The 18443-nt window shown below is 42.1% G+C and overlaps 2 protein-coding genes across 16 annotated transcripts in view; both read left to right on the forward strand.

Moving 5' to 3' along the window:
- Positions 1-18443, forward strand: part of LOC121543687 (protocadherin alpha-C2) — a 180698-nt gene that overhangs the window by 34861 nt on the left and 127394 nt on the right. For 2 of the 15 annotated variants that reach the window (XM_041853825.2, XM_041853947.2), the window contains exon 1: positions 7833-10374. The exons of 9 other annotated variants lie outside the window; for them this stretch is intronic. In XM_041853825.2, coding sequence (XP_041709759.2) covers positions 8011-10374 — 2364 coding nt within the window. In that variant the 5' untranslated portion in view covers positions 7833-8010. Of the gene's footprint in view, positions 1-4684; positions 7203-7832; positions 10375-11052; positions 13571-14161; positions 16688-18443 lie in introns of those variants that run through there. 4 more of the 15 variants (XM_041853851.2, XM_041853969.2, XM_041853958.2 and 1 more) reach the window with 3 other exon arrangements.
- Positions 1093-3625, forward strand: LOC121537851 (protocadherin alpha-3-like). Its single transcript, XM_041845461.2, has one exon. The coding sequence runs from the start codon at positions 1253-1255 to the stop codon at positions 3623-3625; it is 2373 nt and encodes a 790-aa protein (XP_041701395.2). The 5' UTR covers positions 1093-1252.

An 18443-nucleotide genomic window follows, 5' to 3' on the forward strand; every position in this document is an offset into this window, starting at 1 on the left:
CTTGATGAAAACCTGCTCCAGAGCGCTCAGGACCTCAGACTGGGGCGAAGGTTCACCTTCCAACAAGACAACGACCCTAAGTACACAGCCAAGACAACGCAGGAGTGGCTTTGGGACAAGTCTCTGAATGTCCTTGAGTGGCCCAGCCAGAGCCCGGGCTTGAACCTGATCGAACATCTCTGGAGAGACCTGAAAATAGCTGTGCAGCAACGCTCCCCATCCAACCTGACAGAGCTTGAGAGGATCTGCAGAGAAGAATGGGAGAAACTCCCCAAATACATGTGTGCCAAGCTTGTAGCGTCATACCCAAGAAGTCTCGAGGCTGTAATCTCTGCCAAAGGTGCTTCAACACAGTATTGAGTAAAGGGTCTGAATACTTATGTAAATATGATATTTTCGTTTTTATTTTTAACAAATTAGTAAAACATTCTGAAAACCTGTTTTTGCTTTGTCATTATGGGGTATTGTGTATAGATTGATGAGGAAAAAAACGATTTAATCAATTTTAGAATAAGGCTGTAGCGTAACAAAATGTGGTAAAAGTCAAGGGGTCTGAATACTTTCCGAAGGCACTGTGGGTTAGCATATTACATTGAAAATCATGAAAGTAGCTAGCCGGCTCATTTGCAGCCATAGCTTTCACCACTGTTCGCAGTCCACTACCATAGTGCTGAAATGCTGTTTATTTCAATGCGCTGTTTGTCTGGTGAAGGTTTGCCAAAAAGTGATGACATGTAGGCCTACATGCACTTCAAGTAACTATGCTCTTCATTTATATAAATATTTCTCAATATTTATTTCAGTCGGGGTGAGACAATTGATGCATACTTCAGGCTATGCGTCATGGTTTGTAGACCTCAGTTAACTGTATCCGGACTTTCTTAATCCTCACAACTTTTTCAGTAAGGTTTTCTTCGATATGTATTTTTTCTAAATACCTGAATAATCGTATTAAACGATAGTGCATTCTGAGATAGAATCGCATGGTGTCAGTACCCAACTAGAATAACGCTCCTGGTAGACATCCTCTCGTCATACTTTTGAGTCCAACCCCTTGCTGGTTTCGTAGCTTATTCAGTCGCTGGAATGACACAGACGTGAGCTTCGTGGGGAGAATAAGATTTACATTTTATATTCTGAAAACACTATTGGATAATGTGCTTTGGTCATATCGGAATATAATGGATAGACAACTGTCACCAATGAAGGAATAGTGGAAGTGCTGTGGATTGTTGTTATTGATCTTGAAAACATGGAACAAAGAGGATGCGGGGCATGGTGGGAGCAACGGCAGTGGGTCGCCTTCATGGTTGCTTTGGTTCTCTTTTGGAGCGGGACTTCAGCTCAGTTAAGATACTCCATCTATGAAGAGCTTAAGGACGGAACTGTCGTTGGGAATATAGCTAAGGATTTGGGAATAGATCTAAGCACATTGAAGGAAAGGGGATTTCGAATCGTATCTGGCTCGACTGAACCCCTTTTCCAGGTGAACCAGAATGACGGCATCTTGTATGTGAACCGAAAAATAGACAGAGAGGAGGTGTGTGAACGGAGCAGCGTGTGTTTGATAAACCTGAAAACCGTTCTAGAGAACCCGCTGGAGATCCATTATGTTGCGGTGGAGGTGTTAGATGTGAACGACCATTCTCCCAGCTTTCCAGAGAAAGAGAAACTGTTAGAGATATCAGAGTCTGCGGTACCTGGGGCTCGATTTCAGCTTAATGCTGCTCATGATCGAGATGGAGGCATTTATTCTATTCAGCAGTATAAACTCAGCCCCAATGATCATTTTCGTTTGGAAGTTAAAGATCGAAGTGAGGACCGCAAAACCCCTACTTTGATTTTACAGAAGGCGTTAGATAGAGAGGCCATAAGGAGCCATGGATTACTGCTCACAGCTATTGATGGAGGTAAACCTCCTAAATCTGGAGACATGAGAATAACTGTAGATGTATTAGATGTAAACGATAACACCCCTGTCTTTACTAAGGAAGTATACTCTGTATTGCTGAAGGAAAATTCCCCTTTAGGCACAACAGTCATACAGATAAACGCGACTGATTTGGACGAAGGTTCAAATGGTGAAATAATGTATTCTTTTGCCAACGACGTGGGCGGTAGGGTACGGAAACGTTTTGATTTAGACCCAATTACGGGGGAAATAATTGTAAAGGGTGTTATTAATTTCGAGGAAAATAACAGCTTTGAGATTGATATTCAGGCATCAGACAAGGGGACAGCTCCTTTGACAACTGACAAAACTATTATTATCAATGTAATTGACGTTAATGACAATGCACCTGAGATTGAAGTGACATCATTTTCTAACGCAATCCCTGAGAATTCCAAACCTGGAACTACTGTAGCACTGATCAGTGTTAATGATTTGGACTCTGGTCTCAATGGCAAAGTTCTTTGCTCGCTACTTGAAGATTTACCTTTCAAACTAATTCCCTCTTTACAAGACAACATGTTTTCTGTAGTGACCAAGTCACCACTCGATAGAGAGAAACAGTCTGAATATGATCTAACAATAGTAGCCAAAGACGCAGGGGAACCATCCTTGTCATCTATAAAGACTATCCGCGTTGTTGTATCAGATGTGAATGATAACAGTCCAGAGTTTTCACTGAGTCCCTATACTTTCTATGTCGCTGAGAATAACGACCCAGGAGGGTCAGTATTTTCAGTGACTGCCTCAGATCGTGACATGAATGAAAACGCTCTTATGTCATATCATATTTTGAGAGATGGTGGCGAGGAGAACAAATGGGCATCTTTTCTGAACATGAATCCTGAAAATGGGAACATTTTGGCGCTAAAAAGCTTTGACTTTGAAACTCTCAAAACATTCCAATTCCAAGTTGTAGCTACAGACTCTGGAACTCCGTCACTAAGCAGCAACGTCACAGTCAACGTGTTCATTCTGGATCAGAACGACAACGCTCCAGTGATCTTGTATCCAGTCAGTGGTAACGGTTCCGCTGAAGGTGTGGAGGAGATTCCCCGCAATGTGAATGCAGGCCATTTGGTGACTAAAGTGAGAGCCTATGACGCTGATATAGGATATAACGGCTGGTTATTATTTTCATTGCAGGAAGTTACTGACCACAGTCTCTTTGCTTTGGACCGCTATACAGGGCAGATAAGGACACTTCGGTCATTCACAGAGACAGACGAGGCTGAGCATAAACTGGTCATACTGGTAAAAGACAATGGGAACGTTTCACTGTCAGCAACAGCTACAGTGATTTTCACCGTTGTGGAACCCAAAGAGGCTTTTGCAGCTTCCGATGTTAAAAGAGCAGTTAAAGACGAGGAGGAGAACAGCATTACATTTTATTTGATAATTACTTTGGGGTCAGTTTCAGCGCTTTTTCTCATCAGTATCATCGTGTTGATTGTAATGCAGTGCTCCAAACCCACAGACTATTCCTCCAAGTATTTACAAGACGTGAATTACGACGGGACACTGTGCCACAGCATCCAGTACAGATCCGGAGACAAACGGTACATGTTAGTTGGACCCAGAATGAGTACAGGTTCTACTATAGTCCCGGGCAGCAATGGAAATACTCTAGTGCTACCCGACCACAGAAGAGCTTCTGGAGAGGTAAGAAGTTGAAACTAACATTTATTCCTAATTATCCTGTACCCAGTGTTGACCATTCACTTAGCCTAGTGCTGATAGTGGACAGTATGTGTTACAGAGTTAGGCACGTACCGTAAGCTCACTCCACAGCTAGCTTGAAATGTTCCAGACATAGCCATCCAATTGGTAGAGTACCTTTTGGGTTTCTCAACCCATTGGAACGTTGATAATGAGAGCGGTCACGTGTGTTGCGAAGCAGAGGACTACTGGTTCGAGCCCAGTACGTGGCAGTCGAAAGTGGAGGAAACTAAGCTGTTAGCAGCACACTGACCCTCGTTACATCCCACTGGGCACAGACGTTAATTCAAATTCTATTCCACGTTGGTTCAACGTAATGCCATTAAAACTACGTGGATTCAACCAGTGGGATATGCTTGAGTTGTAAAATTACATGGACTATTCTCATTGCTTTTGGAAGTATTTCAGGTTATTATTTCATTGACCAAAATGGTAGTGTGAATTTGTAAATTGTGTTTTTGGCAGCAGTAAGAGGTTTGTTGGCTGTCACATGATCTCACACCAGAAGTAGCAGGCTCATATACCAGCCAATTTACCTTCCACGCCTCGCTGGTCGCTGTCCACGACAGTGGTGCTGAAATGTTGTGCTGTTCAACACGCTATTGGCGTTGGGTATTTTTGCCAAAAAGGAATAACATACAAACGCAAGCAATGTAGCTATCCTCTTTTTAAAAATGAATCTTCCTTATTACTTATGGGGCACTTGTTGCATTCATGAGTAACGCTTTAGTTGTTCTTCTGAAGACATGGTTTGTCATGGTTATCCTGATTTTATGTATCCATTTATCTGTTGCAGTAACCTATTGTCTGATATTTGTTATGTGTCAAGACAACGTTCAGTATTGAAATAGAAACATTAATAAACTTGAACGATAGTGCAATGTGAGGTAGAATCGCAAGGTGTCAGTACCCAACCAGAATAATGCTCCTTACAGATACAATTGACTTCATGCTTTTCAGTCCGCCCCCTTGTTGGTTTCGTTGCTTATTCAATCGCTCTGCGAGGAGCAGTCATGCAACATCGAGGAGAGAATAATATCTCAAACTGACATTCTTAATGCATTATTGGATAATGAACAGTGATCCTATTCGGAATGTAATGATAGAAAGGTCTTACCAATAGAGGAATAGCAGAATTTTGTGGATTATTGTTATTCATCTAGAAAACATGGAACAAAGAGGATGTAGGGCATGGCTGGAGCGACGGCAGTGGGTCGCCTTCATGGTTGCTTTGGTTCTCTTTTGGAGTGGAGCGTCTGCTCAGATAAGATACTCCATCTCTGAAGAGCTTAGCGAAGGAACTGTCGTTGGGAATATAGCTAAAGATTTGGGAATAGATCTGAGCACCTTGAAGGATAGGGGATTCCGAATCGTGTCTGGCTCGACCGAGCCCCTTTTCCAGGTAAACCAGAATAACGGCATATTGTATGTGAACCGAAAAATAGACCGAGAGGATGTGTGTGAACGGAGCAGCGTGTGTATGATCAACCTGAAAACCGTTCTAGAGAACCCGCTGGAGATCCATTATGTCTCGGTGGAGGTGTTAGATGTTAACGATCATTCTCCCAGCTTTCCCGAGACAGAGAAACGGTTAGAGATTTCAGAGTCCGTGTTACCAGGCGTGAGATTTCAGCTACAAGCTGCACTCGACCCAGATAGCGGACAATACTCTGTTCAACAATATAAACTCAGTCATAATGAGCATTTTCGTTTGGAAATTAAGGACCGAGGCAAGGATGCGAAAACTCCTGTTTTGAATCTACTGAAGCCGCTAGATAGAGAGAATACAAGGAGCCATAGATTACTACTTACGGCCATTGATGGCGGAAAACCTCCAAGGTCTGGGACTATAGAAATAATTGTAGACGTTTTAGATGTAAATGATAATATGCCTGTTTTCACTGAAGAGTCATACACTGTAAAACTGAACGAAAATTCTCCTATTGGCACAAAAGTTGTACAGGTAAACGCTACGGATTTAGACGAAGGTTCAAATGGTGAGGTAATTTACTCCTTTGGTAATAATGTGAATAGGAAATTACGTGAGCTTTTCGATGTGGATATCAACACCGGTGAAATAACTGTAAAAGGAGGGATAGATTTTGAGATGGAAGACAGCTACGACATTGATATACAGGCATCTGACAAGGGACCTGCTCCTTTTAAAACGGACAAAAGTGTAATTGTAAATATTGTTGACCTGAACGACAATGCACCAGAGATAGAGGTGACATCATTTTCTAACGCAATCCCCGAAGATTCTAGACCCGGAACCACAGTCGCACTAATCAGTGTTAATGACTTGGACTCTGGTCTCAATGGAAAAGTTATGTGTTCTATAAGTGAGGGCGTCCCGTTCACTCTAACGCCATCTTTACAGGACAACATGTACTCTGTAGTCACCAAGTCACCACTAGATAGAGAAAAACAGTCTGACTATGATCTAACAATAGTAGCCAAAGACGCAGGGGAACCGTCCTTGTCATCTATAAAGACTATCCGCGTTGTTGTATCAGATGTGAATGATAACAGTCCAGAGTTTTCACTGAGTCCCTATACTTTCTATGTCACTGAGAATAACGACCCAGGCACCTCAATATTTTCCGTGAGTGCCTCAGACCGTGACATGAATGAAAACGCGCTTATTTCATATCATATTCCGAGAGACAGTGGCGAGGAGAACAAATGGACATCTTTTCTAAACATAAATTCAGAAAATGGGAACATATTGGCGCTAAAAAGCTTTGACTTTGAAACTTTAAAAAACTTCAAATTCCAAGTTGTAGCTACAGACTCTGGAACTCCATCACTAAGCACTAACGTCACAGTGAATGTGTTCATTCTGGATCAGAACGACAACGCTCCAGTGATCTTGTATCCAGTCAGCGCTAACGGTTCAGCTGAAGGTCTGGAGGAGATTCCCCGCAATGTGAATGCAGGCCATTTGGTGACTAAAGTGAGAGCCTATGACGCTGATATAGGATATAACGGCTGGTTATTATTTTCACTGCAGGAAGTTACTGACCACAGTCTCTTTGCTTTGGACCGCTATACAGGACAGATAAGGACACTTCGGTCATTCACAGAGACAGACGAGGCTGAGCATAAACTGGTCATACTGGTAAAAGACAATGGGAACGTTTCACTTTCAGCAACAGCTACTGTGATTATCAACGTCGTGGAGCCCAAAGAGGCTTTTGCAGCTTCTGATGTTAAAAGCTCAGTAAAAGACGAGGAGGAGAACAGCGTTACATTTTATTTGATCATTACTTTGGGGTCAGTTTCAGCGCTTTTTCTCATCAGTATCGTCGTGTTGATTGTAATGCAGTGCTCCAAACCCACAGACTATTCATCCAAGTATTTACAAGACGTGAATTACGACGGGACACTGTGCCACAGCATCCAGTATAGATCCGGGGACAAAAGGTACATGTTAGTTGGACCCAGAATGAGTACAGGTTCTACTATAGTCCCGGGCAGCAATGGGAATACTCTAGTGCTACCTGAACACAGGAGGAGAGCTTCTGGAGAGGTAAGACGTTGAAAAATATCCTATATTCCACAAACGTATTGTGCCCAGCATTGACCATTGACATTAACATTAACAGTTCAGGCCAATATTTCATTGACCAAAATGGTTATGTGAGTGTGTCAAGAATGTTGTTTTTGAGTCAGAGGGTTGTTTGCAGTAACTTTATCTCACACCTGATCTCATTTACAGCCGCTTCTGGCTGGTCGCTGTCCTTGACAGTGGGGCTGAAACGTTGTGCAATGAGTATTTGCCAAAAAGTGATGACAAAAACGCACGTAAAGTTAAAGCATCATACAAAAGCCTTCATCTTTATTTTTATAAATATTTCTCGATCGTATATACTTTGGACACTTGCTGCATTCTTGAGTAATTATTTAGTTATTGTAAATACATTATGATTTGATTTAATATGTATCCATAATTCCTACAACTTTTGCAGTAACGTTTTCTCTCGTATGTATTGAGTCAAGATTGCATTCAATATAGGACAAATACAATTTAAAGTTTTAAATGATAGTGTAATTTGATGTAGAATCACATGGTGTCAGTAACCATCTAGAGTAACACTTCTGGTAGATATCTTCTCGTCATAGTTTTGAACCCTCCCCTTTGCTGGTTTGGTAGCTTATTCAGTCGCTGAAGGATACAGTCGTCCAGCATCGTGGACAGAATAGGATCTGAAATGTATATGAATAAAACTAGTGTTGGCTTATTAGTTTTGGTATTTGGCTAATATATTGGATAGACAAGGGTAACCAATGGAGGAATAGTGGAAGTGCTGTGGATTATTGCTATTTATCTTGAAAACATGGAACAAAGAGGATGCGGGGCATGGTGGGAGCGACGGCAGTGGGTCGCCTTCATGGTTGCTTTGGTTCTCTGTTGGAGCGGGGCTTCTGCTCAGATAAGATACTCCATCTCTGAAGAGCTTAAGGAAGGCACTGTCGTGGGGAATGTAGCTAAGGATTTGGGAATAGATCTGAGCACCTTAAAGGAAAGGGGATTTCGAATCGTGTCTGTCTCGACCGAGCCCCTTTTCAAGGTAAACCAGAATGACGGCATCTTGTATGTGAACCGAAAAATAGACCGAGAAGAGGTGTGCGAACGGAGAAGCGTTTGTTTGATCAACCTGAAAACCGTTCTAGAGAACCCGCTGGAGATCCATTATGTCGCGGTGGAGGTGTTAGATGTTAACGACCATTCTCCCAGCTTTCCAGAGAAAGAGAAACGGTTAGATATTTCAGAGTCGGTGTTACCGGGGGCGAGATTTCAGCTACCAGCTGCGCATGACCCTGATGGAGGTCCATTCTCCGTTCAACAATATAAACTTAGTCACAATGACCATTTCCGTGTTGAGGTGAGAGACCGAGGTGAAGATGGCAAAATGCCGTTTTTGGTTTTACAGAAGCCACTAGATAGAGAAGCTATAAGAAGCCATAAATTACTCCTCACTGCCATTGATGGTGGAAAACCACCGAGATCTGGAACTATTGAAATAACTGTAGATGTATTGGATGTTAATGACAATACGCCTTTGTTCACTAAAGATGTGTACTCTGTAATGTTAAATGAAAACGCTCCCTTAGGCACAACGGTTATTCAGGTAAACGCCACCGATTTAGATAGTGGTCTAAACGGGGACATAATTTACTCATTTGGCAATGACGTGAAGAGCAAGCTGCGGAAACTTTTTGATTTAGACACCATAACGGGTGAAATAACTGTTAAAGGACCAATCAATTTTGAGGAAAAAGATAGCTATCTGATTGATATACAGGCATCAGATCAAGGACCCGTTCCCCTGACAACAGAGAAAAGTGTAATAGTAAAGATAGTTGACGTCAACGACAATGCGCCTGAGATAGAGGTAACATCGTTTTCTAACGCAATCCCTGAGGATTCTAGATCCGGAACCACTGTAGCACTAATCAGTGTTAATGATTTAGACTCTGGTCTCAATGGCAAAGTGATCTGTTCTATAAGTGAGGACGTCCCTTTCAAACTAATGCCATCTTTACAGGACAACATGTACGCTGTAGTCACCAAGTCACCACTAGATAGAGAGAAAAAGGGTAATTATGACGTCACAATAGTTGCCAAAGACTCAGGCCAGCCTTCCTTGTCATCTGTAAAGACTATCAGCGTTGTTGTATCGGATGTGAATGATAACAGTCCAGAGTTTTCACTGAGTCCCTATACTTTCTATGTCACTGAAAATAACTACCCAGGCGCCTCAGTATTTTCCGTCAGTGCCTCAGATCGTGACGTAAATGAAAACGCATTTATTTCATATCATATTCCGATAGAAGGTGGTGAGGGGAACAAATGGGCATCTTTTCTTAATATTAATTCTGAAAATGGGAACATATTGGCGCTAAAAAGCTTTGACTTTGAAACTTTAAAAACGTTCCAATTCCAAGTTGTAGCTACAGACTCTGGAACTCCCTCACAAAGCAGCAACGTCACAGTAAACGTGTTCATTCTGGATCAGAACGACAACGCTCCAGTGATCTTGTATCCAGTCAGCACGAACGGTTCCGCTGAAGGTGTGGAGGAGATTCACCGCAATGTGAAGGCAGGCCATTTGGTGACTAAAGTGAGAGCCTATGACGCTGATATAGGATATAACGGCTGGTTATTATTTTCACTGCAGGAAGTTACTGACCACAGTCTCTTTGCTTTGGACCGCTATACAGGACAGATAAGGACACTTCGGTCATTCACAGAGACAGACGAGGCTGAGCATAAACTGGTCATACTGGTAAAAGACAATGGGAACATTTCACTCTCAGCAACAGCTACTGTGATTATCAACGTCGTGGAGCCCAAAGAGGCTTTTGCAGCTTCTGATGTTAAAAGCCCAGTGAAAGATGAGGAAGATAATTTCGTTACATTTTATTTGATCATTACTTTGGGGTCAGTTTCAGCGCTTTTTCTCATCAGTATCATCGTGTTGATTGTAATGCAGTGCTCTAAACCTACAGACTATTCATCCAAGTATTTACAAGATGTGAATTACGACGGGACACTGTGCCACAGCATCCAGTACAGATCCGGAGACAAACGGTACATGTTAGTTGGACCCAGAATGAGTACAGGTTCTACTATAGTCCCGGGCAGCAATGGGAATACTCTAGTGCTACCCGAACACAGGAGCAGAGCTTCTGGAGAGGTAAGAAATTAAATACGTTTCTGTAATAACTGACCATTTGCTGATAGTGCTCCTGAGCTTGGAAACTGCATTGATTTTAATTGCATAGTGTAGGCCTATTAAGTAGTCAGAGGGTTATTGGATGTGTAACATTATCCCTCAACTTCGTTCATGGAAGTAGCTTGCCAGGTCATTTACATCCACTGCTCTCAGGACTGGTCACTGTCAATGACAGTGGTGCTGAAAAGCTGTGAAGTTCAAAGCGCTGTTTGCCTGGCGAAGGTTGGCCTCTTTCATTGTATAAATCTTTCTCAACACTATTTCCAATGGGACACTCGTTGCATACTTGAGTAAGTGTTGCTTTATGTTTTCATAAACAGGCATTTTCCATAATGGTTTGTGATGCGTAGCCTAACCTCGTCCCCAGGCTATTACGCATTTGGGCGTAAGTGTCTGGGAATGAGATTACCTGTATCCTGACTTTCTATATTCATACAAGTGATGCATTAGGCTAACGTTTTCTCGGATATGTCCAAACACCCGTAAAAAGTTTGAATTACAGTGTAATGTGAGGTGGAATCGCATGGTGTCAGTACCCAACTAGAATAACGCGCCTGGTAGAGTTCCTCTCGTCATACTTGTGAGTCCGCCCTTTTGCTGGTTTGGTAGCTTGTATGTAGTCGCTGGAGGAATACAGTCATGCACCTTCCTGAAGCAAATAAGATCTAACATTGACATTATTAAACCACTATTGAATAATGAGTATTTATCACATTCGGGATGTATTGGACAGACAACAGTCACAAATGAAGGAATAGTGGAAGTGCTGTGGATTATTGTTATTTATCTAGAAAACATGGAACAAAGAGGACGCGGGGCATGGTGGGAGCGACGGCAGTGGGTCGCCTTCATGGTTGCTTTGGTTCTCTTTTGGAGCGGAGCATCTGCTCAGATAAGATACTCCATCTCTGAAGAGCTTAGCGAAGGCACTGTCGTGGGGAATATAGCTAAGGATTTGGGAATAGAGCTGAGCACATTGAAGAATAGGGGATTTCGAATCGTGTCTGGCTCGACCGAGCCCCTTTTCCAGGTAAACCAGAATGAAGGCATCTTGTATGTGAACCGAAAAATAGACCGAGAGGAGGTGTGCGAACGGAGCAGCGTGTGTTTAATCAACCTGAAAACCGTTCTAGAGAACCCGCTGGAGATCCATTATGTTGCGGTGGAGGTGTTAGATGTTAACGACCATTCTCCCAGCTTTTCAGAGAAAGAGAAACGGTTAGAGATTTCAGAATCTGCATTACCGGGAGCGCGATTTCAGCTACAAGCAGCGCGCGACCCAGACAGTGGCCAATTCTCCGTTCAACAATATAAACTCAGTCACAATGACCATTTTCGTATAGAAGTGAAAGATAGAGGTGAAGACCGTAAAATGCCGTTTTTAATTTTACAGAAACAGTTAGACAGGGAAGCTACTAGGAACCATATGTTATTGTTTGCAGCCATGGATGGAGGAAAACCAGTGCGGTCTGGCACAAGCGAAATAAAGATTGAGGTATTGGATGTTAATGACAATTCCCCGATTTTTACTAAAGACGTGTACTCTGTAAGGCTTAGTGAAAATGCTCCTGTCGGTGCAACTGTCATTCAGGTAAACGCAACCGATTTAGATGAAGGTGCAAACGGTGAAGTTAGATATTCATTTGGCAATGAAGTAGATAGAAAGGTACGTGAGCTTTTTGTTTTGGATTCGATTACTGGTGAAATAACAGTCAAAGGTGTGATAGATTATGAGGAAAATAATATATATGAGATTGATATACAAGCATCAGACCAAGGACTTGCTCCCCTTACAACCGACAAAAGCGTCATAGTAAAGATTGTTGATGTCAACGACAATGCGCCTGAGATTGAGGCGACATCCTTTTCGAATGCAATACCCGAGGATTCTAGACCCGGAACCACAGTTGCACTAATCAGTGTCAATGATTTGGACTCTGGTCTCAATGGCAAAGTTATTTGTTTGCTACTTGAAGATTTACCTTTCAAACTAATGCCATCTTTACAAGATAACATGTATTCGGTTATCACCAAGTCACAACTGGATAGAGAGAAACAATCTGAATATGATTTAACAATAGTTGCCAAAGACGCAGGGGAACCTTCCTTGTCATCTATAAAGACTATCAGCGTTTTTGTATCAGATGTGAATGATAACAGTCCAGAGTTTTCACAGAGTCCCTATACTTTCTATGTCACTGAGAATAACGACCCAGGAGGCTCAGTATTTTCCGTGAGTGCGTCAGATCGTGACATAAATGAAAACGCAGTTATTTCATATCATATTCTGAGAGACAGTGGTGAGGAGAACAAATGGGCATCTTTTCTTAATATTAATTCTGAAAATGGGAACATATTGGCGCTAAAAAGCTTTGACTTTGAAACTTTAAAAACGTTCCAATTCAAAGTTGTAGCTACAGACTCTGGAACTCCACCACTAAGCAGCAACGTCACAGTAAACGTGTTCATTCTGGATCAGAACGACAACGCTCCAGTGATCTTGTATCCAGTCAGCACGAACGGTTCCGCTGAAGGTGTGGAGGAGATTTCGCGCAATGTGAAGGCAGGCCATTTGGTGACTAAAGTGAGAGCCTATGACGCTGATATAGGATATAACGGCTGGTTATTATTTTCACTGCAGGAAGTTACTGACCACAGTCTCTTTGCTTTGGACCGCTATACAGGACAGATAAGGACACTTCGGTCATTCACAGAGACAGACGAGGCTGAGCATAAACTGGTCATACTGGTAAAAGACAATGGGAACGTTTCACTGTCAGCAACAGCTACTCTTATTATCAACGTTGTGGAGCCCAAAGAGGCTTTTGCAGCTTCTGATGTTACAAGTTCAGTAAAAGACGAGGACGAGAATTTCGTTACATTTTATTTGATCATTACTTTGGGGTCAGTTTCAACGCTTTTTCTCATCAGTATCATCGTGTTGATTGTAATGCAGTGCTCCAAACCCACAGACTATTCATCCAAGTATTTACAAGATGTGAATTATGACGGGACACTGTGCCACAGCATCCAGTACAGATCCGGAGACAAACGGTACATGTTAGTTGGACCCAGAATGAGTACAGGTTCTACTATAGTCCCGGGCAGCAATGGGAATACTCTAGTGCTACCTGAACACAGAAGAGCTTCTGGAGAGGTAAGAAATTGAAAATGACCTTGCATTTCGAAATGTCATTTTCTTTGAAAGCCTCTCAGGCTGATATTTAATCGACCAAAAAGGGTTATGTGGTAATGTGTGAAGTCCTTTTTGTTTTTGATTAAGCGATGTGTTGGCTGCAACATGATCTCTCAGGACTGGTCGCTGTCCATGTCAGTGGTGCTGAAACAATGTTTAGTTCAACGTGCTGTTTGACTGGTGAAAGTTTGCCAAAACGTGATAACATATAGGTATATAAATGCTCGTTAAGTGGTTATTTGATTATTCTTCATTCTGTTTTCCTTGAGGCACCCTTGTTGCATACATGAGTAGCCAACATGATGTTCTATGGTCGCATGAACACATAATGATTTGTTACGTGTATTCAGACTTTTTTTATACAACTTTTGCAGTCACGTTTATTTATCGATTCAAGATTCCATTAGTCAGCTTCAAGAATAGTGTAATGTGAGGTAGAATCGCATGGTGTCAGTACCCATCTAGAAAAACGCTACTGATTGAAATCATTCTCGTCATGCTTTTGAGTCCGCCCCCTTGCTTGTTTAGTTTCTTATTCAGTCGCTGGAGGAATACAGTCGTGAGCTTCGTGGGGAGAACAACATTTCAATTTTATATTCTGAAAACACTATTGTATAATGTGCTTTGGCCATATCCGAATTTAATGGATAGACAACTGTCACCAATGGAAAAATAGTGGAAGTGCAGTTGATTATTGTTATTGATCTTGAAAACATGGAACAAAGAGGATGCGTGGCATGGTGGGAGCGACGGCAATGGGTCTTCTTGATGGTTGCTTTGGTTCTCTTTTGGAGCGGGACTTCAGCTCAGATAAGATACTCCATCTCTGAAGAGCTTAAGGAAGGAACTGTCGTGGGGAATATAGCTAAGGATTTGGGAATAGATCTGAGCACGTTAAAGGAAAGGGGATTTCGAATCGTGTCTGGCTCGACCGAGCCCCTTTTCCAGGTAAACCAGAATGACGGCATCTTGTATGTGAACCGAAAAATAGACAGAGAGGAGATGTGCGAACACAGCAGCCTGTGTTTAATCAACCTGAAAACTGTTCTAGAGAACCCGCTGGAGATCCATTATGTCGCAGTGGAGGTGTTAGATGTTAACGACCATTCTCCCAGCTTTCCAGAGAAAGAGAAACGGTTAGAGATATCAGAGTCTGCGTTACCGGGAGCGCGATTTCAACTACAAGCAGCGCGCGACCCAGACGGTGGAATATATTCTGTTCAACAGTATAAACTCAGCCACAATGATAATTTCCGTTTAGAAGTTATGGACAGAGATGAAGATGGTAAAATGCCTATTCTAAATCTACAGAAACCGCTAGATAAAGAATCTAAGAGGACCCATAGATTTCTGCTCACAGCTATTGATGGAGGTAAACCTCCTAGATCTGGTACTATAAACATAATTGTCGACGTTTTAGATGTAAATGATAATATGCCAGTTTTCAACAAAGAGTCATACTCTGTAATACTGAATGAAAATTCCCCTATTGGCACCACAGTTGTACAAGTAAACGCTACAGATATAGATGATGGTTTGAACGGTGAGGTTATTTACTCCTTTGGTAATAATGTAAACAGTAAGTTACGTAAGCTATTTGATGTTGACACTAATACTGGTGAAGTAATTGTGAAAGGACTGATAGACTTTGAGGTAAAAGATCGCTATGAAATTGATATACAGGCATCTGACAGGGGAGCCGTTCCTCTGACAACTTACAAAAGCGTAAAAATAAAAATTGTTGACCTCAACGATAATGCACCTGAAATAGAGGTGACATCGTTTTCTAAGTCAATCCCCGAAGATTCCAGATCCGGAACCACAGTCGCCCTTATAAGTGTTAATGATTTAGACTCTGGTCTCAATGGGAAAGTGATCTGTTCTATAAGTGAGGACGTCCCTTTTAAACTAGTGCCCTCTTTACAGGACAACATGTACACTGTAGTGACCAAGTCACCACTGGATAGAGAGAAAGTATCTCAATATGATTTTACAATAGTTGCCAAAGACGAAGGCCAGCCTTCCTTGTCATCTGTAAAGACTATTAGTGTTGTTGTATCAGATGTGAATGATAACAGTCCAGAGTTTTCACTGAGTCCCTATACTTTCTATGTCACTGAGAATAACGACCCAGGAGGCTCAGTATTTTCAGTGATGGCATCAGATCGTGACATAAATGAAAACGCACTTATTTCATATCATATTCCGAGAGACAGTGGCGAGGAGAACAAATGGGCATCTTTTTTAAACATAAACTCGGGAAATGGGAACATTTTGGCGCTAAAAAGCTTTGACTTTGAAAGGTTAAAAACATTCCAATTTCAAATTGTAGCTACAGACTCTGGAACTCCATCACAAAGCACTAACGTCACAGTCAATGTGTTCATTCTGGATCAGAACGACAACGCTCCAGTGATCTTGTATCCAGTCAGCCCTAACGGTTCCGCTGAAGGTGTGGAAGAGATTTCGCGCAATGTGAAGGCAGGCCATTTGGTGACTAAAGTGAGAGCCTATGACTCTGATATAGGATATAACGGCTGGTTATTATTTTCACTGCAGGAAGTTACTGACCACAGTCTCTTTGCTTTGGACCGCTATACAGGACAGATAAGGACACTTCGGTCATTCACAGAGACAGACGAGGCTGAGCATAAACTGGTCATACTGGTAAAAGACAATGGGAACGTTTCACTCTCCGCAACAGCTACTGTGATTATCAACGTCGTGGAGCCCAAAGAGGCTTTTGCAGCTTCTGATGTTAAAAGCTCAGTAAAAGACGAGGAGGAGAACAGCATTACATTTTATTTGATCATTACTTTGGGGTCAGTTTCAACGCTTTTTCTCATCAGTATCATCGTGTTGATTGTAATGCAGTGCTCCAAACCCACAGACTATTCGTCCAAGTATGTACAAGATACGAATTACGACGGGACACTGTGCCACAGCATCCAGTACAGATCCGGAGACAAACGGTACATGTTAGTTGGACCCAGAATGAGTATAGGTTCTACTATTGTCCCAGGCAGCAATGGAAATACTCTAGTGCTACCCGAACACAGTAGACTTGCGTCTGGAGAGGTAAGATTTTGACCACATTGCCATGAGTAGCAACTATTTGGTTCTCAGTATTTTCTAAGTGATATTCTTGATGCTTACATGATCTGTGCCTAAGGGGTTGAATGTATGAGTATATCTTATGGAGTGGCAAAGATAATTGCCACTATTGTAGGTGACAACAGAACATGCACTTGTTTGTGTTATTATCCTAATGGGTGTATTAGCAATATTCGTGTTACCTCAGAGGGCGCTGTCCTACGGTTTTTTCTCGTCTAAAGACACTGCGCTTGGGTGTGCCGCTGTCCATGGTGCTGAAACATTGCGGAGTTCATTCTGCATCTTCGTTTTGGCAAAACTCTCCTGGAATGGTTAACGATCATTTGTAGATTCACTAAGGCTATATTAGCAGCATTTTCTAAACGTCAACATACACACCCTGACTTCTCATAAATATCTTTCCCATGTATGTCCCATCTTCGCCTAACCAGAACAATGGTTTTTAATGTTGTTGTATTTTTCTTGCTAATTTTTGTTTCGAAATAGCACTCGGTATCTGGGTAGTAATAGTTGGTAAAGGGTATAATTACCCTACGCAATCCTGCAACATGAGGTGGAAACGCATGGTGTCAGTGCGCAAGTAAAATAATGCTTATGAAAGAACTCTATTGGCCATACTTTTGAGTCCGCCCTTTAGAGCTGGTTTGGTATTTCGTCACTAGCAGACTACAGCCGTGAGCATCGAGGATACATTATAATTTAAAACCTTTCATCACCAACATGCTGTAAGACAACGATCTGTGATCATATTTGGAACTGCAATGGATAAGATTACCTTACCCTTAGAGGCATAGTGGAAGTGCTCCGGATTTTTTTAAACCTTAAAACATGGAACAAAGAGGATGCGGGGCATGGCAGGAGCGATGCCAGTGGGTCGCGTTCATGGTTGCTTTGGTTCTCCTTTGGAGTAGAGCTTCTGCTCAGATAAGATACTCAATCTCTGAAGAGATTAAGGAAGGAACTGTTGTGGGGAATGTAGCTAAGGATTTGGGAATAGATCTGAGCACCTTGAAGGATAGGGGATTTCGAATCGTGTCTGGCTCGACCGAGCCCCTTTTCCAGGTAAACCAGAATGACGGCATCTTGTATGTGAACCGAAAAATAGACAGAGAGGAGGTGTGCGAACGGAGCAGCGTGTGTTTTATCAACCTGAAAACCGTTCTAGAGAACCCGCTAGAGATCCATTATGTCGTGGTGGAGGTGTTAGATGTTAACGACCATTCTCCCAGCTTTCCAGAGAAAGAGAAACGTTTAGAGATATTTGAGTCAGCGTTACCCGGGGCGCGATTTCAACTACAAGCTGCGCATGACCCTGATGGAGGTCCATTATCCGTTCAACAATATAAACTTAGTCATAATGACCATTTCCGTTTAGATGTTAAAGACCGAGGTGAAGATGGCAAAATGCCGTTTTTGGTTTTACAGAAGCCACTAGACAGAGAAGCGGTAAGGAGCCACAAACTCCTCCTCACTGCCATTGATGGTGGAAAACCTCCTAGATCTGGAACACTTGAAATATCTGTTGATGTATTGGATGTTAATGACAATACCCCAGTGTTCACTAAAAATGAATATACTGTAAGGTTAACTGAAAACGCTCCTTTGGGAAAAATGGTCATACGGGTAAATGCCACCGATTTAGACAGTGGTCTAAACGGGGATATAATGTATTCATTTGGCAATGATGTCAATAGCAGGTTAAGGAAACTTTTTAATTTAG

This window comes from Coregonus clupeaformis, chromosome 3 (assembly GCF_020615455.1).
Source record: "Coregonus clupeaformis isolate EN_2021a chromosome 3, ASM2061545v1, whole genome shotgun sequence".
In the NCBI taxonomy this organism is placed as follows: Eukaryota; Metazoa; Chordata; class Actinopteri; order Salmoniformes; family Salmonidae; genus Coregonus; species Coregonus clupeaformis.

Coding starts and splice junctions, on each gene's coding strand:
- LOC121537851 (XM_041845461.2), top strand. CDS start 1,253: ATGGAACAAAGAGGATGCGGGGCATGGTGGGAGCAACGGCAGTGGGTC.